Source organism: Quercus lobata, chromosome 12 (assembly GCF_001633185.2).
Source record: "Quercus lobata isolate SW786 chromosome 12, ValleyOak3.0 Primary Assembly, whole genome shotgun sequence".
Classification (NCBI taxonomy): domain Eukaryota; kingdom Viridiplantae; phylum Streptophyta; class Magnoliopsida; order Fagales; family Fagaceae; genus Quercus; species Quercus lobata.
The window spans coordinates 26,104,435-26,131,168 of NC_044915.1; the positions used below are offsets into that span (position 1 = coordinate 26,104,435).

The window sequence follows — 26,734 nt, forward strand, 5'->3', positions numbered from 1 at the left end:
AATTATAAAAATTACAAGTTTTGGACAGAACCAAGGCCTTGTATGGTCCTCGGACCCAAACCAATGGGGAAACCAAAGACTTGGATAAGAAAAGGTTTGAATTCCGTAAGATGGGTTACTTGGTAAAAATGTCAGGTCACTTCATCCACGGCTTAAACACCATAAAAGGCTAAGGCCAATAAAGGTGTAAGGAAGGGGGTGGAAAGCCCCAGCACTAAGTCATATAAAAAGGCCGCTCATTTGGTGGGCGCTATATCTTCAAATGGTTATTCCTTACATGACATCAAGCCTTCGTTTCTCTCCTCGGCTAGCATAGGGTAAGTATTACTCTTCACTGATCGGCCCTATTATGTCAAGCATTTCTATTAAAGTTATGGCGACGTCTTTTTATTATCAAATCTTTTGGTCTTAGCCGTCATTGATTTAGATGCTATATTAATATGTCGAGCAGCGTTTGTAGATCCAAAAGAAAAAAAAAGCATAGAGACAAAACATGCGAAATAAAATAACAACGATTTTTATTAATACGAAAAATTATTACAATGTACAAAGAAGGGCTCGAACGAGCCTATACAAAATGCGAACTGCCTAAGCGATAGTTACATCCGTAGTACAGATAACTAAACTCCCAGGCGTCTTCTAAACTCGTTTTCAAAGTCTCTCCAATCTTTGCCTCGATACTGCTCATATAATGATAAGAACCTTCTTTGGGAAGAAATGGCGGAGAGGGAAATAGTAAGGAAAAAATCAATGAAGAAGATGGAGGACATGAGTAAAGAAGGAGGAGAAGAAGAGAGAAGAGATGAAAAGAAAGAAAAAGGAGCAAAAGAGGGAGAAGTGAAAGCACCAGGATGGAACTGGTGCTGGGAAGACTAAGAAAGGGAGATGGAGAATAGCCCCAATGAAGGAAGAGAGGAAGAAGTAGAGACGCTTAGTCCCGGCCTCGATCCTGACTCCCAACACACTGGAGCCATACTAGGTATGCTCATAGGAGAGCGGTGGGTACTGATGATGGGTGTTCTCGACTCAGTCACGCCGAAAGTTTGACGTGACGAGTCCCTACTTCGGATTTTGATTGAAAGAAGGGTGAGGTTGATTTTGAGTCTTCGCCATCCCTGTCCCGATCGAGCCATAAGGAGCTTTATTGGAACATGGCGTCTATGGGAGGGGTTTGGCTCCTGCATCACTCGTTGTTATGATAAAGTGTATCACAATTTAATTTGTGGACCAGTGGGTAAAATGAACCCTCGGGGAGGCCAAATATTTGAAATCTCAGAAAGATGAGAAGGAATTCTTTACAAAAACAATAACCTCCGCCTTTCCTTCTTATACTGAGGGTGGAGCGGGAGACATTTAATAGGTTCAGATATCCAAAGGAATCTGCCAACACGAACATGCCGGTTCCGTTTCTCTACCCCATCAAAACAAACCGCCGAATTAAAGCAGTCTCGTAAATAGTGGTCATTAAAAGCACGTTTTGGCATACCCAAACGATAAGAGCGCATCAAGTGCGAAATCAAAAGGCTGCCTCATAGACCGGCGCGTTTCTTGGACAGATGAGGAGCCGCCAGCATTATTAAAAGGCCAAATTGATTGGGCCGTAGGAAGAGGTTTGGCATCACCAAAACCCCCCTTTCCAACCAAGAGGTTGGACAGCCGGGTTTTGAGGGGCTATTGTGGGGCCCAAATGATTTACGGGCCAGGCCCATCTACCTGGGGAAAATCCGAAGGCCCAAGCCGAGGAGGGCTATGGCCCAAGCTCGACAAAATAGCTTGTGGATATCGCCGAGGACGGCTCAGTCCTCGGCAGACCCAAAGTCCCCCCCTGAAGGAAGGGTAAAAACGGTATAGGACCGAAATCAGGGCGAAAGATCTAAAATATCCAGGGAAAGCTGCTCTCACTGCCATTCAATACTCTAAACCTGACAAATCCGCAGTCTTAGGCTTTTACAACCACCCCCAACGACTTTGAATATGGGCTGATGGGACAAGTATCAATTTTGGAAAGGTTGACCCCATACGTGGGCGAAGGACAGTGGACGCAGGCGAGTATAAAAGGAAAAATAAGTAACCTAAAGAAGGGGTTGGGAAAAATGGCCAAAAACCAGAGCCTCCCAGCCCACCTCCAGGAGAAAGACTCTAGGGGTGTAGGAAAACTTAAACTGGTACGAACACCGCGAAAAACCCACCGCCTATCGATCAAGGCCTAACCTTCCAAACCCACGCTCTACAAATGATGTTGTTAGGGGCCTTTTTACGTGCGAACCCGACACTGTTACGGTCCGCCACGAATCGCGTCCTTACAACAATAATAGGATTAGTTTTGTGAAACTAGTTTTATGATTTAATAGATTTTAGACAAGAAAAATCTAATGAATAATTATTAAGGAATTTCAAGTGTTTAACGTGCCTAAAGTTTATGTTAAATAAATAATTATACAAAATAAAATTTTTGTGAGATAGATAAATCAACAAAAAACATAGTAATTGAAGCATTAAAAATAAGGGTAAATGGAAAATTATACTCCTAAAATTTTAGAGTGTTTGGATTTTATACCTTGAAGTTCTAGAATTTGGAATTTACCTCCTGAAGTTTGGTGGAGTTTGGATTTTACACTCTGAAGTTTCAGAATTTGGATTTTACCCCCTAAAATTTTGGAGTATTTGGATTTTACACCCTTAAATTTTGAACCTAAAGGTTGTAAAATCCAAAAACTTCCAAATTTTAGGAAATAAAATCCAAACACCCCTAAAAGTTAGTGCTAATAAAATAGTTGTAAAGAATACACCAATAAAAAGTTAGTGCTTTAGCTCTTACAAGCCTCCTAGCAACTTTGCAAGCCATTACAATAAAGAATCCTTAATAATCATGGGACTTGTTAATAAATTAAAGGATCGATTACTAAAGAAAATCATGGAATCAAAGCAACCAATAAGCAATTCAAATTTAAATTCTTACTGATGTTTGTGTGTAACCCACATTATAAATATGGATTCCACTATAAGTTTGTAATGTATTATTAAAAAAACTCTCTCTCTTTCTCAAATTTCTACTATTACATTTAGGGGTGTTCACCAAATCGCACAAACTGCAAAAATCGCACCAAAACTACTCGCAAAATGGCATAATCGTACCGCACTGCAAGTAACAATGCACCACATCGCATGGTGCAGTGCAATTTGCGGTTTTATAATAAGAAAACCACACTGCACCCTCTCTATATATTAATATATTTATTTTTTTTAATATTAAATATATTATTAATCAATAGTTTAATAACCCTAGTTTTCAAAAAAAAAAAAAAATTAATAACCCTTGCAAGTGTTGATTAGGAAAACCAACCCAAAATAAAGAAAAACTAGTTCAATAGTTTAAAATTTAGCCCAAAACCCATAACAAAGGGAAAAATCAGTTTTGGGCTAGGTAGGAAAAGCCCAAAATTTGAAACATATATTGGTTTTAAACCGCATCTTATATATCACACTGTATATGTGACCGCAAAAATGAGGCGCAGTGCGGTTATGATTTTCGCTAAACTCTAAACTGCATCGCACCACATATGTGACCGCAAAAATGAGGTGCGATGCAGTTATGGTTTTGCTTAAACCACACCACAAAGTGCGGTGCTCAAAATTGCCCAAAACCGCATCGCACCGCATCGCGAACACCCCTAATTTACGTTAGATGAAAAAGAATACCAGTTTATCATAAAGGCCTTTTGGTGATATTGAAAGGAAAGAAGAAATGGTTAAACTAGAAGGTTGATGAGTAATATGTTGAGTGGTTTGTTTGAACCTTCAACTCATAGTAAGGTTAATCACATCGTAGATAGAGAAAATCGAATTTGAGCTTAATTAATGAAAAAATTTTTAAAAAGGAAATGAAGTAAGCATTTGAAAGCAGTCAAACAAACAACCAAAACAAGACCACCTGGTAAAATCTCTGATAGTTATATAAGAGATCTAGGGTTCAATCTCCGTCTACACCAAAAAATTGATTAGTGTCTTGGTCTGATGATAGCTAGAGCGAATACCATAAATTGAAACTCTCTCAAAAAATTAAAAAAAATTAAAAAAAATTAAAAAAAAAAACCCAAGTCCACCTTACACAAATTTATAAAGCAATCAATATATTATCTACTTTTTTGTTTTATTTTTTAGCTTAATGTGTTCTCCACTCTTTTATTTTTTAATATTTGTATATATAATAGAATTAACATATGATGTTCGCTCTACATACTCTCTACTGAAATTTAAGTTTTGGTTTTGTCTGTTCCCACAAGGAGATTGGCATCTCATAGAAACAATATTTCAAAGAGTTTGATCATGTTTTATAGGCTAAATTGCAAATTTCACCCCTAAAGTTTGGAAGTGTTTGGATTTTACATCTTGAAATTTTAGAATTTGGATTTTACCCCTTGAAATTTTTGATTATTTAGATTTTACACCCTAATATTTCAAAATTTGGATTTTACTCCTTAAAGTTTGGGAGTGTTTGAATTTTACACCAAGAAGTTTCAAATATTGAGAGTGTAAAATCTAAACACCCCAAAACTTTAGGGGGTAAAACTTAAATTCTGAAATATCATGGTGTAAAATCTAAACACCCCCAAACTTCAAGAGTAAAATCCAAATTCTTAAATTCTAAGTTGTAAAATCTAAACGTCCCAAATTTTAGGGATATAGTTTACATGGCAAAAATGGCCAAATAGCACCTTTTTGCAAACTATGTGGCAATCTACTACTGTTTCGAAAATATTTAGCAATCTAGCACTTTTTTAGTACTCGAGTTTAACGAAATCAAGTTCTTAACAATACTCAAGTTCTAAGAACTCGAGTTCCTCTTGAGTTTGCCAACGTGGCAGTGGCTGAATTGGAATTTTGCACATTAAAAATGCCACCTTGAACTTGATGTCCCTAAGCTCGAGTTCTGTGTAGACCAAACTCGAGTTTAGAAGACTCGAGTACCGTGTTATTTTACATACACAGTACCCGAGCTCAGTAAACTCGAGTCCGGCTCAGGTCCCATGTTTTTTTACTACACCATACTCGAGTTCTATGAACTTTTGTTTGGATCAAGTATCTTGTTATTTTACTACATTGTACTCAAGTTCTGTGAACTTGAGTATCTTCTTAGGTTTTTAATATAGACTAGATTCAAATTTTAGATTTTTTACTTGATGACATTAAACATTACTGGTTGACCTAACTGTAACAATATAACCATACCATCCCACATTTTAATGTTTAAAGCTCTGGGAGGGGAAAAAAAAAACTGATCATTCTAAAAATATAAATTTCAACGCACAAGAGTTTTAGGGTATTAATCTCATACTATAAAATAGATCAAAAACATTTGATATGAGTTAGCAAGCATCCATATGTGGTCACACAATATAACAAAATTAAACCTCCTTCACATCCCCAACAAAAAGAAGGGGGGTGGGTGGATTGGAAGGAACACACTTTTTAATATCCAATTTACTGAAAGGGTACAACTTAAAATCCAAGACGTGTGTTCTGGAGCTATTCTTACATTCCATTATTCCATTACTACTAATTTACTCAAAGGGTACAACTTAAAATCCAAGACGTGTGTTCTGGAGCTATTCTTACATTCCATTATTCCATTACTACTAATTTACTCAAAGGGTACAACTTAAAATCCAAGACGTGTGTTCTGGAGCTATTCTTACATTCCATTATTACATTACTACTATAATCATTTTGTAGAAATCCACTCTCGGAAATTTTTGTCATTAATGTACATAAACAAGAATCCCATGCACCGGAGGCCTTATCCACAAACATCTTCAAACCTCAGCGACCTTCGCTGCAAGTGCTGTTGTTGCACTACCATTTGATTTGGCACGTTTAGCTTCATAATCTTTAACAACAGCCTTGATGGCATCCTCAGCAAGCATGCTGCAGTGCAGCTTTACTGGTGGGAGAGAAAGATATTTTGCAATTTCCCTGAGGACATCCAAAAAAACATAATTTAGTTAAGCATAAAACTCTTTATAAACCCTCCGTTATATTTGGTTTGAAATAGTATACATGCTCATAAACCAAATTTGGAACAGATGGCAAGATACATTGCTTCCTTAAATAAATAAATAAAAACACGAACGGGAATCATTTTATGTCTTACTTGTACCTTCCACCATCTGATTTCAATTTTTTCTACAGAAGTAGAAAATTTAAGATTTTATTATTCCAAACTACTGGCCTACAAACTATCACACGGAATCTAGACTCCTGCTGACCTTTAATCCCATGTCCCAACTAAATATATCTACTACAATCTAATGTTCTGTTTATGCCAGTTTCATTAACTGCAAAATCTACTAAATACAGTAATGTTGCCATAACAAAATGTTTTCTCAATTCTCATATAATTCATATCAAATGCCTGAGAAAATACCAATGTCCATGTGATGTCCATATATCCAACACACTCACATAGGGAAAAAAAATCTTATCCTTTTTAAATTGATCAGTTTCATAGTTTGGATTAAATATTATAAATCTAAAAGTGTATTTAGTGCCACATCATACAAGAAATCAAATCTTAATTGTGAAATGGACTCTTAATGATGGTCATCTCACCGTGGGGCAAGTGGAATGAGTGCATCTCTGACTGCCATCTCTCCACCAACGCTATGATTAGTGCATGGTCGGGCTCTATATCTCGGACCCGAAGTAGCCCACCTAACCCCACATCTGTCATATAAGTGGCAACTCGTGAATCTAACCCACTGTGTGGGTCCTTTTTTGGATAGTACCCAGGCTTGAGTAGAAACAAGGATCCTGGGCCCTTTACTTCTTGTTTTAAGGGATTGTGCTTAGTTCACCACAGCTAAATTGGCTGATTTCGAACCAGATGGTGCACAGAGCACAAATCCTACAACACATATATGCTAACAAACAAGAAATATATGCATTGAATAGCAAGAAACAGCAAAGGAACGAAGTGGTAAAGAAAGAAACAAAAATAAAGCGTTAAGGATCCTTAAAACAATGTAAAATATTCGTAAAATATTCCATTACTTTCTTAATTGTGTAATACACTATGCTCACTAGGACGTGTTACAAGGTTCAAATAAGTTCAAAAATCACAAACTTAGATGGCTCCTCAGGCCTCTAAGACTTGCAAAGTTTGAATCCCTTTGAATCCGAGTGTGTTCTCTAGTGGCTATTTGAGGATACCAGGCAGTATTTCCCTCTCCTTTCTCTTTTTTTTTTTTTTTTTTGAATTCTGATAGAGTTTTCTCAATGATTTTACTCTAATTCATTGTTGCTGAATGCCTTTCATTGTTAGCTGCTTCCCCTTTTATAGTGTCATCCTAGGGTTCCTAGAGTACCACTGATTCCCCCCATTTGCTCCCCTAGGTACCAGAACCAATGTTATGCCAGCAACATTGGTGGTTGGTCCATTCCTCATTCCTCATTATTTTCTTCTTTTGGGGTTTCTTCCTCAAAAGCCTCTTGCTAACTTTCCGTTCTAGGGTGTCCTTAAAGAGCTATCCTTTGGTCCTTCTTCTTTCAAGGCTTCTAGATCCCACATTTTCAGACTCAACTTTTGGTTGTTTTTCCCTTCATCATTTTTCCAAATGAGCTGATTCCTTCTTGCTAGGTTGAAAGTCTCCTAGCCATCTTCCTTCATGGTTCTTCTTTTTGGGTTCCCCGAGGTACCAACCCCTTGTTCATGAATTGTTGGTTCCCAAGCCTTCTGATTCTTTTTCTGCATCATTAGGTGGCTGATAAGGACTTATCTGTTTTCATTCCTTGTGTTTCTTGGCACCCCCCTTGAACTGTCTTAATCCAACCCTGGCTTTGCTACACGTCCCGAGGATCCCAGGCTCCTAGCAATTCTCAGGTATCCCGACCTAACTCTTACCACTAAGCTCCCCAGCGATTTTCTGACCTTGGCGGGCTGGGCTTTCTTCTTCCCTTCGTTTCATGAGTTTTAAGGCTTACCCACTCGTGGGTTTGGGTTCCTCCTTAAGACCCTTAATGGATTTGGACCTACCATCTTTTTTCTTTATTGCAGGCTCAAGTATTTTATTTTTTATGGAGTTCAATTCTCTGTGTCATTTTGGGCCTTAGTGCAACATTGTGACTTTTTAGACCTCAACACCCACCTTCAGGCACACCACTAAATCAATGACGACAAATTAGTACACCTAGCAATTCTTACAAACGAAGTAGCATTGTATTAATATAGCATTCAATAAGCACATAATAATTACACTTGAAATTTAAATGCTAATGCTAGGGACAAGTTCATATTAAAAAAAAATTGTAGTACATATATTGAGTACGAAAGGGATGGCAATAGGGTGGGGTGGGGCCAAAGGATGGGGTCTTTGTCTCCGCCCCGCATGGTTTTATCTTGCCCCATCCCCGCCCTGCTCCGCATGACGGGGAAAACTTTCTCACCCCATCCCCACCCCTTGGGGTCCCGCGAAGCCCCACCCCGTAAAACTCTACTTTTTGTTAATTTGTCTTACAACTAGTACAATTTTTTTAATGAAACCTATTTCATTGATAAAAATATACTTGAAATTACAACTAAATTTATCCCATCAAATCAAATTAATTTTTAGAAAAAATTGAATAATATATCCAAGCGTTTAACAAGACAATCACAAATAAAAAATAAAAATAATAATAAAATCTCATAGTATAACACATAACAAAATAAAGGCAGAGAACCACATTAGGTAGAATAAAATAAGCTAATATTGATATGTTTGTTTAAATAGTAGGGTTTTAGGGTATGCAAAATTTATAATTATAACCCTTAGCAACGCAGGGCAGGGCAAGGACAGGGGTGAGTCTAAAAAGTCTAAACCCATCCCCGCCCCACCCTGTGATGCGAGGCTAAAATCTTGCCCCATCCTCACCCCACCACCTTTGCGGGGCGGGGAAAACCCACGCGGGGCAAAGCGGGGAGGGGCAAGTTAAGTGAGGTGAGGCAAAATTGTCATCCCTAAGTACAATTTTGGACAAGTGCATACCTTGCCTTTCGAAGGACCATCCCAAAGCAAACTTGAACGATGCTCAACCTGCCTCGTCAAGACAGTACTCACAGAAGGTCCTGCTAGATGTGGGTCCATATCTGGCATAAATTAAGGTGATTAATGGCCCATTAAGTGATTACTAGCCGAATACATATAGTAGTTATGCCAAATTAATATCATAATACAGAATGAAACAGTTAATTTGAAGTACTAAAGTCAATCCCACTAAAAAACACATCAAGCTCACAAACTTAATTCACTAACTATTGCAAGGAAACTTATTACAATCAAAAGACACATACAATATATCAAACAATTTGTCAGATTCAATATATATAATTAAAAACAAAACAATACAATATAAGTAATGAGATTTGGAACAAAATTTGTAATTTACAAAATTCAACATCACTTTAGTGATGATGGAATGCATCGCCAAACTAATTTTCCTAATTAAATAGACCTATTATGAAATGAAAATAAAAAATATATAATTATAGCTTCAAGTTCATGGTTGGGAGCTTGGTAAGAAATCTTGTGCATAAATTTGAAAGGTACATCTGGTTTGGAAACAGTTTGCTTTAGCTCTTGATGGTTTTTTTTTTTTTTAATAAATCATAATGGTGGAAGTGTAAAAGAGTTATGCTTTGCATAACTCCAACTAATATGAGTTGAATACTTAACACCGACAAGAAAACCAAGTTATGAACTGGATACTTAATGTGACAATGTAGGCATTTTAAGATACATTCTGATTAAATTGAAATATTTTACTTGCAACCTCAGCCTTCACTCCTCATTAATATCGCTTTCCCAATTATCCATCAGTAACTTCATATAACATAAAGCAACTCAAGCAAACATGTTTTGCTATTAAGCATTCTTTCTTGAGGTTGCTTTCTTACCTCATACTAGTTAAATATTAGCATTGATACACCATGTTGAATATGCTAGTATGGATGCAGAAGCGAAAGCATAAATTATAGAACACAATAACACACGAGGGTTACGTGGTTCAGCCTAATGGCCTACATCCATGGAGAAAACCCTAAAGGGCTACATCAATAATATATTATAGTGTAATATAAATCCTGTATTACAATGAACCATAACATGTGTATATATAGTAGACTAAACCCTAAACTAATAGAGAAAAAAATCGTAAAAGCCTCATAAAAGTATATCCAACTTCAAGATTAGTTCAAGAAAAGATTAACTTACTAAATGGTACTTTTTCATCCATTGACTAAGGTAATCATTTTTTTAGTTTTCTAAAGAATATCAGAAGTTTTAATAAACATCATAGCGCAATTTTGTTTTCCTTCTATATTTATTGTCAAAGGTTTCCATAATCTCTATGTAAAATTCTAGTTACTTGTCAGGAAATGAACTGAGTGGGAATAGAATTGGAGCAAGAGTTTCGGCAGATTAATATGCATCTGACATAAACACTCTCCAAGACACTATGCAAAATATTTATGCTAGTTTTGACGTCAAGCCAATAGTCATGGGACAAGGAGGTTTCTTTGATGAAAATTGGTTCACAGAATTCATACAAAAAACAACTAAGGGCCCGTTTGGTTTAGAGCTAACTCAATTTTCATATCTCAGTTTTCAAAACCCATAACTTAAACCCAAAACTCATAATAACTCAATTCTCAAACCTCACATTCACTCAAAAATTGCAAAACACATGTTTGGACTCAATTCTCAGTTACATATCTCTACAACTTTTCCCCAAAACCATGGACCCCACCACTGTCACTACCCAGTGTTGCGTCTGTTGCTACCTGTGTCTCATTAATGAAAAACCCACTTCTTCCACTTCTTCTCAGTTCTGCTTTACTTCTCCCACTTCTTCTTCTTCTTTACTTCTCCAGACTGAAAGAGTTACCGTGTTCTGCCTCTCGCCTCTCACCTCCCACATCAACGCACACCGACAACAAAGCAGGTATTTTGTCTAACACTCTTCACTCTGTCTCTCTGTCTCCCCTGCTTTGTCTCGATCTGTTTTTTCATCTCTTGCTTTTGTCAATTTTTGAAAGATTGTTTTTGGTTTTTTCACTTGGTGAATTTGTAATCCAAAGGATCTCATCTCTTACATACATAAATCCACTAGGCATAGCCCATAGGCAAACGATCCAGACCTCATATGTCAAAATCTCCATTTGTTGTTTTGTGTCCAAATCTCCTAATTGGTTACTGAAGCTACATTTTGAGTTTTTGTTTGTTGTATCTTGTTTTTATCAAAATTATTTGCTTGGATTAGTTATGGGATTTTGTGTACTGGTAGGTCAAATGTGATTGGGTTTGACAATGGCATGGTTGAGGGTACTGGGAGGTTTGGATTGGAGGTTTAAATTGCAATTTGGGTTTTCAAGGATTACATTTATTTTGTTCCTCTAGATTGTATACACTTTAACATCTCTGTTGTTAGCTGTGGCATCTTTTAAAGTGGATGGTTTCATCCCTTTTCAAGTGGGACTAAGTGGCTATGTGACAATAATTGTATGAGAAGCTTCCATATATTCCATCTATTTATTTTGAGTTTTCAAAGAAGCTTCCATATATTCCATTTTGATTCGAGGTCCTAGGTATTGGAATCTAAGGGATTGATCTAAATGGAAAGCAAACTTGACAGTAAAGTTCCCAAGCTTGTTTTTTTTGTCCAAAGGAATTTTGAGAGGTGAGGAGGAGGATGGAGTGGTGATTTTGGATATACATTGTCTTTTGGATTCATAAGAAAAAGACTGGAGAGTAACTTGGGTTGAATCAGGTTAGGATTTTTATTGAAAAAACTCAACAAGTTTCATTTGGGACTGTTCCTAGAGGGATAGGGATATTGCTTTTTTTTAATCTTTTTTTTTTTTTTTTTGGGCAGAAAGGGTAAGGATAAAGTTTGGTAATGATAGGATCCAACAATCCTCCCAAATATTGACCTCCATACTTAACATCATAACAAGCACTTTTAGTCACTAGAGCCCTGCTTTCTAAATTCCTTCCATAAACCAGGATGATTGATTCCTCCTATTAGCTTTTGAATACTTTTTCCCTTTCAAGTATTTTGATTTCAACAAATGAACCCAAATTTTATCTTGTCTTGATGGTATTGCCCGGCCTAATTTTGCTAACACTGCTTTATTAACATATTTTATCCTCCTTAAGCCCAAACTCCCATTCTCTTTTGATTTACATAGACTACTTGAAGAACCTATTACTGTGGATTTGGATTGCTTTACTCATGCTTGTATAGAATGTTTGTATAGATTGTATTGGTCATTAATTTTATAGAATGATTGTATAGAATATTTGTATAGAATGTTTCAAGTATTCTTGTATTGGTGATTGATATAAAGGCAGGTTCTTACCAATGTCAAAAACAAGTAATTATAACTCCAATTCCAGTGGGCATCTGTGTGACCTAGACCAATGCACCCTTAAGACGTCCTTGAAACTTCATACTTTTGGTAGGAGGTTTTATGACTGTCGCTACTAGTCACCAGTAAGTACCACATCCAGAATTAGTAAAACATTGATTATGTGCATTAAGTCACCAATTTGTTGAAACGTTATTTAATTGGTTTATTTGATTGTACAGGGTGATGACCGTGGATGTAAGTTCTTCAAATGGTTGAACACCAACACTTGCACACATGGCGCAGCAACAGCTCCTATTGTGTTAGCAAAATTCCGACAATTGGAGCACGAGGTGGAACTTGCTAATGAAGAGTTGAAGCAAGCACGTGCAATGGGAGAAGCTGTAAAACGAAAGGCTGAAAAAGCCATGGTTGCGCACAGGATTTTCGAAGAGAAAGCGAAGAAGTTCAAAATAGCTCTAGTAATATCATGGGTGATGTTTGGAGTACTGCTTATTTTGTCTACTAGGTTTGGGGATGTTAGAAGCAGGCAAATGTATTTGCCTGGATGAGTTGGTTATGTGTGTAATAAGCTAGACTTGTATTTTGAAAATTGGAGATCATTTGTATTATAATGGTACAACTTCATGTACCAATTTTTGTATTGTAAGTGTAAAAATTTATGGTATGTATGACATTGTACTTTTGTAAATCTTCCTTCCAAGTTTTTCCTATGCTCAATTATTTTACCCTATGCCATGGAAGTCTCACAATGCTTTTATCCATTGATTTATATATATATATATATATATATATATATTCTTGTATTGATTCTCTATTGCCTACCCTTTTTTTTTTTTTGTATTTTGGATGCATTTAGCTGTAGTTTTAGTACTTTTGATTAGATAATTGAGAACAGATGGTGGCTAATATAAGCTACAGCAAATTTTAGTTTTTCACTTTAACTGCTATGAGTCAGGGAAGAACATTGACAACATCCCTGCATTACAGGCGGGAAGATTAAGAGAAATTATTTAGTGGGACTAGTAGAAGCTAAGGGGATGGGAAGGATTTAAATTATTTTATTATATGCATTATCCATTCATCTTAGATGCACTCATGCATAGATTTAAAACTTGAAATGGCAAGAGAAAATGATTGGTTAAGTGGAAGTTCCTATATTCTATGACTATATCTGATCCTATAATGATTGGTCTGAAGCTGTTGTGTTAAATTCTTGAGTCATGATTACTACTTGCTTAGTTCTGATTAGGTACTCTTCATCCTTTGTGTCCTTAAATATAAATAAATTTGTTTATAAAAAAATTAACATGTTATTCATTGACCCTGTAGCTAATAGTTGAGATTTTTGAAATCCAGCTGTTCCAAAATATTGAGAAAAGGAAGTACATACAATTGCATATAAGCATGTTCACTTGTACTTACATTACCAATAGGTATTAGATACACCTATTTTTACATTGCCAAAAGGAATTACATTGGAAATGTCAATGAGTTATTGACATTAAGCCATAACATGTAACCATTGTTCATAGTTAATGTAAATTTACAAAAAGATGCATTATAATATCCAAAAGAATGCATCATGTATCTAAGGGACTTCAATTCACAGTACCTAACTTTATACAAAAGTCGCCACAAAAAGTCATAGGCGGAGGTAATAACTCTATACAACAAGTGCCAACAAAAAGCAATGAATCCATATATGTGCCCACCATCAACCCCGTCATCGCATGTACTCCTCCCACATGCAGGCAGTCACATCATCCCTAAACTCACCCATTGCCCTCTTCGCTACATCGGACATCTCCCTCACGTGCCTCCTTTCAACACTTGCACTCGACTCAGGAGAATTCTCATTGTTCCCAGCTTGTACATCATCTCTATTAACATCAAGATTCTCCCATGAGTTAAACATTTCATCTCTATGATTATTGATGTGTCTAAAATTGTGTAACGCACAACACGCAGAAACAACCAAACGTTGCCAAGATTCCTTATAGTTCGCCATGCAACTCAAGATGGGAAAGCGAGCCTTAAGGACTTCAAAGCTCCTCTCAATTACCATGCGCAATGAAAAGTGTCTATAGTTAAACAACTCTTTCCCCAATGCTGGTTGCCTATTGCTCCGCCTAAATTCTTGAGCATGATATCGGGTGGCCTTGTGTGATGGAAGAAACGATGCACCAATGGGGTATCCCGAATCAACCAAGTAATAGGACCCTACAAGAATAGCATATCTCAGTTAGTAATAGGAACCTACATAAAGGAAAATAAGATAAAAGAAGACAAAAGGAATAAAAGGCTACCACATAAAGTATTCAGCTAAAATATTCTCAAAGGTTGCTGCAAGTGCAAGGTATAGTGAACGCATGTTTTATATATATATACAAGAATTACTAAATGGCATTAGCATTACATAGGTGCAAACCACATTAAAAAATTGGTGTAATCAGTACATACCCATCAAATAAAAAATGATGTTCACAAATGTCGTCTAATCAATCACTAAGAAATATGGACTGCAAAGTGTAATACTAGAATCCTGATTGTCCTTAGTGCCCTTAGTGCATAGTGCAGCAACTAGTGCACCATTTTATTTCCCATTTGGATGCTCCATTTTATTTCCCATCATGCAGAATGCATAATTATAATGCAGAATTAGAATGCAAAATGCAGAATTATAATGCAGAATGTAGAATTAGAACAGAACATAACAGAAAATAGAATGAAAAAATAGCAAACAGAATTCAGAACTAGAACAGAATAGAATTCAGCACAAAAAAATGTAAGACAGAACAGCAATATAAACAGAATTCAAAATTAGATCAAAACAGAACAAAAAACATACTAGAATTCAGAATTACAACAGAACAAAATGAAAAAACAGCAAACAGCAAACAGAACTAGAACAGAACAGAATTCAGCACAGAAAAAATTAGGACAGGACAGTATGAACAGAATTTAGAATTAGATCAAAACATAACAAATCAGCAACATGAAGAAGCATACCTTCCGGTGGCCATAGGAATCCATGCTTCGGGTCTTTAATAGCTTCTTCGAAGACCTTTGAGTCGTGGGCACTTCCCTCCCAACCAAAGTGGACATATGTAAACTTCATATCATGGTCGCATGCGCACATAACGTTGGTTGTAATCAAGCTCTTGCGACTCCTGTGAGGCTGGGTTTTCTCACTTGGAGGCCGAGCACTAATATGCATTCCATCAATAGCTCCTATGATTTTCTACATTAAAGAGAGCCAATTATTTGTAAACAACATCTCTATATGTGAATGAAGGAATACAAAATAGTAATATATGCGAACATACTCATTGAAAGAACTTGTATTATGAAATGATTTACCTCAAACTAAGGGTAGTATCTGTTATTCAACTGCATATGCTCTGGAAGGCCTACCACATTCGAATCGGGCTTGATTAAATGTTGGCCATAGGTGTGGACATGCCGCAACACCCTACGAAACTTGCAGCTGACAGTTTCAGTGGAATGTTGGAATCTATCACCCACAGATCGCATCCAAGTATTATGGCTAACAATGTACAAGAATATGACAACAGCCTCCTACACGTCCACACACCTCTTCCCTTCCTTCAAGTACCCATGTTGTTTCAGCTCATCCACCAAATGATAGAACAAGTCCAATGTCATGCGAAACATGTCATGACAATTGGTAGGATTGTCATCCCTCACTTCAGCCATGTAGTCTTTCCCACTCAAAATGCTAGTACGCATTGGGCAATTGTCGTAATGCCGCTGGAAATAAGCAACCATCTCGCCAATAAGTGGAAATACAATCCAAAACTCATCCTCATCACTGTTATAGTCTGAATCTGTGTCTGCACCAGTGTCCATGTCATCATCACAGTCACTGACATCCATGTCATGATCATAGTCAATGACATCCATATCATCACCGCATCCAGAACTCTCCATGTCATCATCGTCAGAGTCAAATCGAAGGTCCAAAAAGGATCATTGGGGGAGACCATTCTACCTTATACCTTACAAAAACTAAAGCATCAGTACCAATTCATTGCAATATGTAAACTGACAAAAGGAGTAATAAGTGGTACTGAAGATGCTGCAATAATGTTAGCACAACTCTCCTTATAATATAAGTACTAAAAAACAATTAACATAGAAATGATACAATACTAAAAAAAACACCAAGTACATAACAGCAATTACCAAACCCATATACTAATGTAGATTGCATCAAGTAGAGATCACCAAGTGAGAAAGCACACATACTAACATATGCTAATCATGTCAAATCCACATGCATAGTTCACAACAATTACCATTACAACAAAAACAGCTTTAAGTAAAAGTGTTCAGCTAAACAAGGCAAATACAACCAAAAGTCCAAGATCGTCTACGCACACACATAAAGTCCTTAAAAGCTACAACTAAAGTGATTCACATCTGAATCACAATAATCAACATAAACTAAAATAAGAAGTCTCCATTAATTGTCTGCGCCGTGAGCATAGCGCTCTATCCACCTCCTCCTCCTATGTTTTGGCATGCCCATAAACACCACCCGTCTCTCTTTTTTTTGGAGAACCTCGGAGATGTTAATGTAGGTGTCATCATCAATATCATTGTACTAGTTCAGCACCTCTAATGCCCTTCCAAGGGAGCAAGGATCGCCACCAGTAGCAGATTGTGCAACATGGTCAGAGCTACCTATAGACTTGCCCTTTTTCTTGTTAAATTGTTCCCTTGCCAACGCAGTATACTCTTGAAGAGCAATGGTCATGTCACTACCCCTATCCACTTTCTTGGCAACCTTCTTCCCCTTGCCAGTAGGCTCTTCAATGGGACGTTTGTTCGCACGTTGGGTTTGCTCCGTAGCAAGGGGATCATCTTGGGTTTTGCCCTCCATGTCAGGATTGTAGCAATCATCAACACCCAACTGGGTATGACGAGCCTCATTGGCAATTTCCTCCTCTAAGGCACGCTCTTCATTACTATCTGGGGCTAATGTGTTTGATGAAATTTGAAAGGCACCGGTTGTAGCATTAGCAGCAAACAACTGCCGTAGTTTGTCATAACTAGGACATCCACTCTTCCGCAATGCATTTGCTTTAGGATTAGCCTGAAATGAGAAGATGTACATCAAACTCATACTAATACAAAATAGAAAATTACGAACATTTTACCAAGGAATTAGGGTAGTAAATCTAACATACCGCAGTCACATTCACCCACACCTCCTCAGAAGCAGTAACCGTTTGGGTTGTCTCATCCCACCCCAACCCGGTATGGCTTAAAAGTTGGCTCCACTTTCTCTGCTTACCTTTAAGCCTATTATGCTTCTGTTGTAGTTGCTTAGGGCGAAAACTCTTCCCCGTTTGCTCATTTAGGGCATTCGTAATTGATAGCCAAGCTGGAGCCTTAAAAATACCATGTTCCATATTCCCCTTTTGTTGTTCATCCACCATAATATCAATGAAGATTTTTCCAATGTGGGGAGGCCACAATTTGTCCTCAACATTTTGAGATTCTTGTGCCATCTAATACAAATATCCCAACACAATTGCAGAGATGTTAATATATATAAAGTTCTATGAATTGGCCACTTCATTTCTATTGGAAGAGGAACCCATTGCTGCTGCAATAAGTTCTGGCAAAAATAGCATTTCTAATGAATTCCATTTCTTATTCCAATATTTATATGGTTAGTAAAGAAACAAGTTAACATTACAAATCATAGTTTCTCAAAGTAGGTAATAGAACTCAGTATCATCAAATCATGTTCAACAAAAGCATATATGCCTTATACCTAAAATGTTCTGCTCTAAGTCCTCTACAACAGTCAATTTAAACCTAATAAAAGGAGAGAGCTACATCAGGGAGGAGTAATTCTTGTTTCTTCTTAGATAAGCTAAATCCACTAAATAATAATAAAAGGAAAAAAAAAAAAAAAAAGAGATAAGTTCCCTTCAATTTTTGAGAGTGAAGATAATCAGTGGGTTTTTTTTTTTTTTTTTAACATTTTTTTTAAGTATTCCCTAACCAACCCGTTCCCGTGTTCAAGTAGTGATCTCTTTTGACTTCTAGATTGGGGTACTTGTTACTAGTGTTCAAGGTTTGATATCTTATTTGTTGTCGATGATGAAAGAATCTCTAAAGGCTGAAAAATAAATTAAACAAATGGCAATTTCAGTTCATCAATTAAACAAATGGGTCACATAAATGTCATACCACAAGAAAGAAAGAAAGACCCACTTCAATAAAACACAGATAATGAAAAGAAAGACCCAAGTGCAGATCAGTAAAACAGAAATTGTATAAAAAAAAAAAGATCGAAGATGAGTTCATAGAGAAAAACCCACTTCAACACACTCACCAATACCTGTGGACAAAAATCAGTAAAACAGAAATTATACTCATATGTCAAAATCATACAATGGTCATTGACAATGGAGAGGGAGATAGAGATATACGCACTTGGGAGAAGATCACAAACTGCGTTCAAATGGTCTTTGCAACGGATAGAGAAATGATTTCAAACCCACTTTAGTTCAGACCCAGTTACAGAGAAATGACTTCAAACCCACTTCATGCTTTGATTTGATGGAGTAATGAAATGTGAGAGGGAAGTGAGAAAGGGGGGGAAATTTTGGCTGAAATATTTTGAGGGAACTAAGAAAGAGAAATGGTCTTCGCCCTTGAATTTGCAACGGTAATATCAAACAGGTCTAAGCTAACATGACAATACAGAAGCTGTGGGCTCTGTTAGGACATATGTGATTCACTTGTTAGGAACATATGTCACTATTTTATGTAATTGGCTAATCCTTTGACAAAACGCACTTTACTTGTATTTGGGTAGATCTAGGATAAGTTTAATACTTTAAGAAACCTTGTTCCAAGTTCAAGTGTTAAAGCCATGTAAATCTGTCCAAGAAACAAGTTAAGAAGTACTGATTTTTTAAAGTTTGGTAGCTGCTCGACACCTCTTGACAGCTAGGCTATCTATCGAGCTCTTCAGTTGATTGTTATCGCAATTTCGACACTTCTCGATAGCTGGTGGATCGATCGAGAAAGCTCTTATCTCCTTGACAGCTCCTCGATAGCTTCTCGATAACTGTATCTGTCGAAGTTTAAAGCTCGACACCTCCCGATCGATCGAGGTTACGGGAATTTAGATTTTCAGATCTGATTTTCGACCCATGTTGACATGTATGTGTAGGGTTTCTTTTCTCACAACCCTAAACCTATATAAGGCTTATTTTAAAGGCCGTCACATAAGAGAATGCAAGGAGAACATATGCAAAAGGTGACCGATGCCTTATTCTCTTTGAAAGAAGCTACTGCGTATTTGCGCCTTAGGGTTTTGTAACCAAGTGTTCTTGATCTTCATTATTGATGAAGTGAAGAACTTTGCAGTCAATAATCTTCTTCAAGTTGGTGAGTGAGTCACGTACTAGGATTCGTGCAAAGGAGTTAGTCATGTATTGGGATCCGTGTAACAAAAAAGGTGGCGTTCATATATTAAAGAGTTTAGAGGTTCTGAAGTGATAGAAGGTTTCTGCTGTAAGTTCATCTACAGAAATTGTAGAGTCCAGGGACAAAGGTTTTGTACTAAATCTGAAACTTTTCTTTTCTATAGTGGATTGCTTTTCGGGAAGGTTTCCCCTCAGGTTTTTTACTGTGAAACTAGTTTGTTTCATTGGTTTTCTTGGGCCATCATATCTTGTCTTATTTATTTTTCCTCTGCATGATTTTGACATGATATTGATGTTTGCTTGTTTTAACAAGTTTTATTCATAATAAATCTAGTTAATAACTTGGGTTTAAAACTTGTTAATTTTATTAACCGGGGTCTAAATTTCCCAACAGGCTCCACAGAGGTGAAAAATTTTACAATCCTGCCACTGAGTTATGTATCTCAGAAACTGAAAATACCAATTTGGTGTTTTCGGTTTTCATCACTCTCACTCAAAATATTTGAGTTTAAGTGATGAAAACAAAATTAGGAAATCAAACCAAACAAAAAAAATTGTGTGGGTCCCACGTTTTTTCATCACTGAGTTATGAGTTTCTAGTGATATCACTCAAAATTGGCCTAAACCAAACAAGCTCTAAATCTCTTCAAGTGGTCACCCACTACATTTATAACCTTGGTCTAGGTACATCATTAGCATAGTAAAAACTCAATTATCAAGCATATTCTACTTCATTTTTTTTTTTTTTTGAATTCAATTAAACTTTTGTTTGTACTTTCTACCTGTACCAGCTCTTAGCAAGAAATGACCACCCTTCCTAAAGAGATCATTTTTAATGAAACTTCTTCATTTTCTCAAGTATAGGCAGTAATGATCACCTAAACCAAATGGTCAAACAAAGGATGCATATTCAATGGTCAAACAACCCTAACCCCCAAACCATAATATCCACCCTAAACCAAATGGTCAAACAAAGATTGAGAATGAGATTGAGTATGTACCTTCTAATTCGAAATTGAAGATGTAGATCACCAACTGAAAACCTCGATAGCGTCAATACCGAGATTGAGAGTGAGAGTACACCAGAAGGAGAGAGTGAGAGGGAGAGGGAGAGTGAGAGCAAGATTGAGTGAGATTTAGAGCGAGAGGAAATTCGGTGGGAGCGAGATTGAGAGCGAGAGGGAGAGGGAGAGGGAGATTGTAATTGAGAGTGAGAGTGAGAGGGAGATTGAGAGTGAGACTGAGAGTGGAAGATGGGCAGCATATAACATTATACTCGAGAGTTCAAAACTCGGTTATTTACTTACATAGTACTCGAGTTCTATGAACTCGAGTATGGTGGAGTAAAATAACATGGTACCCAAGCCGGACTCGAGTTTACTGAGCTTGGGTACTGTGTATGTAAAATAACACGATACTCGAGTCTCCTAAACTCGAGTTTGGATAGGAACATCAAGTTCAAGGTGGTATTTTTAATGTGCAAAATTCTAGTTCAGCCACTGCCATGTTGGCAAACTCAATAGGAACTCGAGTTCTTAGAACTCGAGTATTGTTAAAAACTCAATTTCAAGAATCTTGAGTACTAAAAAAGTGATAAATTGCTAAATATTTTCGAAACAGTTGTAAATTGCAACATAATTTACAAAAATGTGCTATTTAGCCATTTTCACCTAGTTTGCATTGCAATTTAGCCTATTATATATCAAGCAAAGGGTAGCAACACTAGAAAAGACCAAGAAAAATTTCACACAATTTCACATATAACTAACTATTCACTCAACGCATATGAATTGATAGCTCAGTTTATTTTAAAAGTGTAAGGACACGATTCGTATCGAACCGTAGCGGTGTGGGGTTCGCACGTAAAAAGGCCCAAAACAATATCATTTGTAGAGCGTGGGTTTAGAAGGCTAGGCCTTAGTCACCAGGCGGTGGGTTTTTCGTGGTATTCGTGCATGTCTAGGTTATCTTCACCCATGGAGTCTTTCTCCTGGAGGTGGGCTAGGAGGCTCTGGTTTTTGGCCATTTTTCCCAGCCTCCTCTTTAGGTTACTTATCTTTTTATTATATAGTCCGTCTTGGTTAATCCTGGCCCTCCACTTGTAGGTTAGGCAGGAGCTTATTTTCTGTATCCATCCCATCAACCATCCCATCTTACTTTTTACTAGTTGCGAAGATCGAAGTTTACACCGTCCCAACGTCTTTTCTCATTAATCGGATCTGGGTATTGGCAGATGCATTTAATACGGAGGGGATGCGTCATCCTTGATCCAATCCTACACCCTGCTTCCCTATGGGCCCCCTTCTACTTACATCCCCTTCAGGGGACTGTCTGGGGATAGCCTCTACCAAGATGTTGATCGTCCCATCGAAGTTCTGGAGCGCCGAGGACAGGGTAGCTTCTCAGCCGTTCCCCTGGACTCCCCGGCCATCGACAATTCGTCCTCGGCAAGATACCTCCTCGGCACGGGCCCTGGGCCCAGATAGAGTTTGGGCCGGATTGTAGACCTCTCGGACCCATAATAGCCCTTCAAAATCCTGCTATCCATCTCCTCGGACGGATAGGAAGGTTTTGATGACATCAGAGATCTGCCAATGCCTATCAATCCTTGTCATCTATTGATTCCCGAGGTTTTTCACCTACAAAAAGGCACGTTCCTAGTGCCCCTGGAAGGCGAAACGTGGCCTCATTAAATACAGGCGGCTCTGTGCTTCCCACGTTCAACGGTGTGATGGAAATCGAACGGTGGTGATCTCCTGGTCTCTTTGGGCGGGAAAAGGGCGTGCAGTTACCCTAGAAAGTATAAAAGATTTTTTGGAGATGGATCCGTCTCTTCAGTTTTGCACTTAAGAGTTTTAGTGCGTGTATCCTGGGTTCATCTGAACTTCCGCCCTAATTCAAGTCTCTCTCAAGCACATAAAGCCTATCCGAAGCGTAATTCTTCTTTTATGTAAGTTTCCAACCTCCATTAACTCGTGCTTTTTCTTTTCTGAGTTTATTTCTCTTTGGTTCCCTTTCTTTCCCGTCGCGGGTTTAGGTTTGTTTTAGTAAATGACAAAGACGACTAAATTGAGATTGAGGAAGTTGGTCGATACTGAAGAGGCGATGAATAAGTTCATCATTGATTATAGGATTCCCCCCAACGTAAGCCTGGAGCACTGTAAGATGGGGGAATGGCACTATAAGAGGGGAACAGGCGCGGTGGTAATTCCCGTCCTCGCCTTTGTTGAGGGAGGCATGAGAATCCCTATGGGGCCAATGACGAGGGGTTATCTCAGACATTTCCGTTTAGCCCCCACCCAATGTGCCGGCAACATTTTTAGGATTCTGGGGTGCGTGGACGCTTTAAATGAGAAGATGGGGTTAAGACTGACCCATCATGACGTGAACTGGTGCTATAACCTCCAAAAATTGAAAGGGAAAACCTACTACATGAGGTCAAGGGACGACAGGGTTCGGTTGATCCAGTGCCTCCCTGACTCCAATAAGGGACTGAACAAGGACTTCCTTATCGTCTCTGGAGAATGGCACGATGGCGATCCATGACCCGTAGTAGAAGGAGAACCAAGTGGGGTACCGGGAATGGAAGGGGGATAACCCTTTACGCCATTCTAATCTAATGTTGTTCGATAACTAACCATGCATATGTGTTTGCTTTTGTTTTTTTTTTTGCAGATGAACACGCCTACACACGGCATTTTCACTTAGTCAATCGGGCAGATTTGGAGACCGTTTTACAAGCGGCGGTTTTTGTGAATGACAGTGATGGCTAAGTCCGAGCAGCTCACAAAATACTAGGGTACCCTCCTGTTCAAAAGTCATTTGGGGACGCAAAGCACGTGATCAGTGCCCGCCGTCCTTGGCTTCCCAAAATTACCGTAGTTGAGAAAGGATTTCTAATCTCTCAGGAGCCAGCTGTCCCCGAGAAAGTTCCCCAGGTGGGCCCCTCCTCATCTCATCAAGCAGCAGAGGACGAAGGTGAGCCAGATCAACCGGAGGAAGGGTTCGGGGTATTTGACTTAGTCTACCAATCCGAGGACCCTCCTGGTGACATAGGTGACCCAGCCTTGTCCGAGGCGGAATTGTCGTTAATAGGCGCCTCTTCTCAAGCCGAGATGGGAGTCAAGCGAATACCTTTGACCCCCCTTCTCCAACTCCTCGAGGACCAACCAGGGAAGGATACCCAGGAGACACCACAACCCAATGCTCCTCCTCCACCACCTCGGCCCCTTACAATCCAAACTAGGTCATCCTCCACCAAGTCCCAGCCACAATCCACCCGCCCCGAACCTCCCACTTCCTCCCAACCAGTTCGGCCTCCTCGACCTGAAGGTGCTGATTCCTAGAGAAAGAGGAGCCCCAAGGGCAAGGACATTGTGGACGAGGGAAAATCCCAACCTCCTAAGGAGAAGGATGAGACTCCGCGCACAAAACAACTGAAGATCGGACCCCAAGGCAAGGGCAAAGGAACCGAAGTTCAAACTTCTCAAGGCAAGGGAAAAGGAATTGATTCCCAGTCCCTATCGAGCGCCTGGCTTCCTGCCCCAATGCTTCACGGGGGTCCATTACTGGAGACGGCCTCTCTGAGGGACCTTGGAGACGGCGAGGGTGGCTACGTGGCGAATGCATTAGGGAGAACCATGTTACTCCCTAATGACATGGATGAGCTGAGGAGAATGAGGATGCAGGAGGTTTTTCTCAGTACTAAGAGATACTTGGGCATGGTAAGATTTCTTGAAACCTAACACTTTATTAACTCTTGTCACCGGTTTGTCACTCACTACACGCTCATCTTTCTTGACAGGCTCTCCAGGCAACCTATAGGATGGAGGAAGAAGTGCATGACAGGAGTAAGGCAGCCGAGAATGAGCGCAAGAAGCGCATTACGACCTCGAAGACTCTCGAAGCTTCTGAAAATGAACTTACCAAAGTCAAATAAGACTTAACAATAACTACCCGTGAGAGAGATAACGTCTCGGCGGGCCTTGCTAGCGCCCAAAAACAGGCCAAGGACCAAACAAAGCGTGCACTTGAAGCCGAGGACCAGTTGCGAATAGCCAAAGACCTAATCGAGGATTTAAATAAACAGCTGGCCACGGCTGTGCATGAAAAGGGAGTGGCAGAATATGCCCGTGATGAAGCCCAAAGGGCAAAGCAGGAGGCTGAGTTTGCCAGGAATGATGCAGAGGCTGCCAAGAATACGGTCGAGGATGATGGTTACAACCTGGGAGTAGCCGAGACCCAGGCCACCCTTAAGGCGCAGATTCCTGGAGTGTGTAGGTTTTATTACTCCCAGGTTTGGGAGGAAGCATTGAAGCGAGCTGGGGTGGATGCATCATCTGATTTGTGGAAGGCGGAGAGCATATTCTACCCGACGGCCATCCGCGAGGCCACTTCTACCAACTTCGCGGTTACGCGTGATCAACCCGAGGAAGAGATCACCCCGTCAGAAGACTTGCAGGCCAGCGGTTCTTCTAGCAAGGCGCCCAAAGAAGGAGAACTTCAGGATGTGACAGTGATATCCCAGCACACGGATTCTGAGGCACCTAAAGAGGTTGCTGAGCCCGTGGTTGGCATTCAGGTGTCTAGTACAGAGGAGCCAACCATACTTGCACAGCCGCCACAGGCCACTCCCCTTGCTGTGGTCCCTCAGAGTACCAGTGCTGGCCCTGTTCAGCCTTCCCCAAAAAGGACCATCCTTCCAGGCATCGAAGCTAAATCTGTTCCCTCCTCTCGGGACGTGACCGACAAAAAAGCAGAAAAGTAGAAGTCTTGGCTTGGCTTTTGTACTCGTTTCTATTTGAACGATTAACTTGTTTCTTCTTATTTCAAAAACTTCCTAGTTTATTGATGATTTGCAAGCATTTGAATATGTATATATGAAATCGTGTTTTTCCTTTTTCCTTCTGGTTACATCGTTAGCCGCCCTCGTGGATACGTACTATTTGTTTATGAGTTCTGTGCTGATTCATTTTAACATGTACGAATATTTATGCATGCAATACATTTATCATCATGCTCCCCAAACCCTAATTTACTTGCACCCACAGAGGCTTTAGACTCATTTCTAACCTTCGTTTTACGAAGATATAGGCACCATTTTCGACATCACGCATAGTAGCTAAGTCTTGCTGATCGCAATTTCTTCATCCGAGTAGTTGGTTTCCCCATAGGCTTGAGTCCGAGGACTATGCAATGCCTTGATTTTGTCCAAAACCTAGTTTTCCTCATCCAAGTAGTTGGTTTCCCCATAGGCTTGAGTCCGAGGACTATGCAATGCCTTGGTTCTGTCCAAAACCTAGTTTTCCTCACCCAAGTAGTTGGTTTCCCCATAGGCTTGAGTCTGTGGACCATGCAATGCCTTGGTTCTGTCCAAAACCTGGTTTTCCTCATCCAAGTAGTTGGTTTCCCCATAGGCTTGAGTCCGAGGACCATGCAATGCCTTGATTCTGTCCAAAACCTAGTTTTCCTCATCCAAGTAGTTGGTTTCCCCAGAGGCTTGAGTCCGTGGACCATGCAATGCCTTGGTTTTGTCCAAAACCTAGTTTTCCACATCCAGGTAGTTGGTTTTCCATAGGCTTGAGTCCGAGGACTATACAATGCCTTGGTTCTGTCCAAAACCTAGTTTTCCTCACCCAAGTAGTTGGTTTTCCCATAGGCTTGAATCCGTGGACCATGCAATGCCTTGGTTCTGTCCAAAACCTGGTTTTCCTCATCCAAGTAGTTGGTTTCCCCATAGGCTTGAGTCCGAGGACCATGCAATGCGTTGGTTCTATCCAAAACCTAGTTTTCCTCATCCAAGTAGTTGGTTTCCCCAGAGGCTTGAGTCCGTGGACCATGCAATGCCTTGGTT

The 26,734-nt window shown here is 39.1% G+C and overlaps 2 protein-coding genes across 2 annotated transcripts; both read right to left on the bottom strand.

Moving 5' to 3' along the window:
* Window positions 1-14,129: 14,129 nt before the first annotated feature.
* On the bottom strand, window positions 14,130-16,357 carry LOC115970448. Its single transcript, XM_031090081.1, has 4 exons — window positions 16,002-16,357; window positions 15,821-15,920; window positions 15,416-15,647; window positions 14,130-14,626 (listed from the first exon to the last, which is right to left on the bottom strand). Exons 1-4 carry the CDS (start codon window positions 16,355-16,357, stop codon window positions 14,130-14,132), a joined length of 1,185 nt encoding a protein of 394 aa, XP_030945941.1.
* Window positions 16,358-17,033: 676 nt separating this feature from the next.
* Window positions 17,034-17,943, bottom strand: LOC115970449 (L10-interacting MYB domain-containing protein-like). Its single transcript, XM_031090082.1, has 2 exons — window positions 17,620-17,943; window positions 17,034-17,525 (listed from the first exon to the last, which is right to left on the bottom strand). Exons 1-2 carry the CDS (start codon window positions 17,941-17,943, stop codon window positions 17,034-17,036), a joined length of 816 nt encoding a protein of 271 aa, XP_030945942.1.
* Between the last annotated feature and the right edge of the window lie 8,791 nt (window positions 17,944-26,734).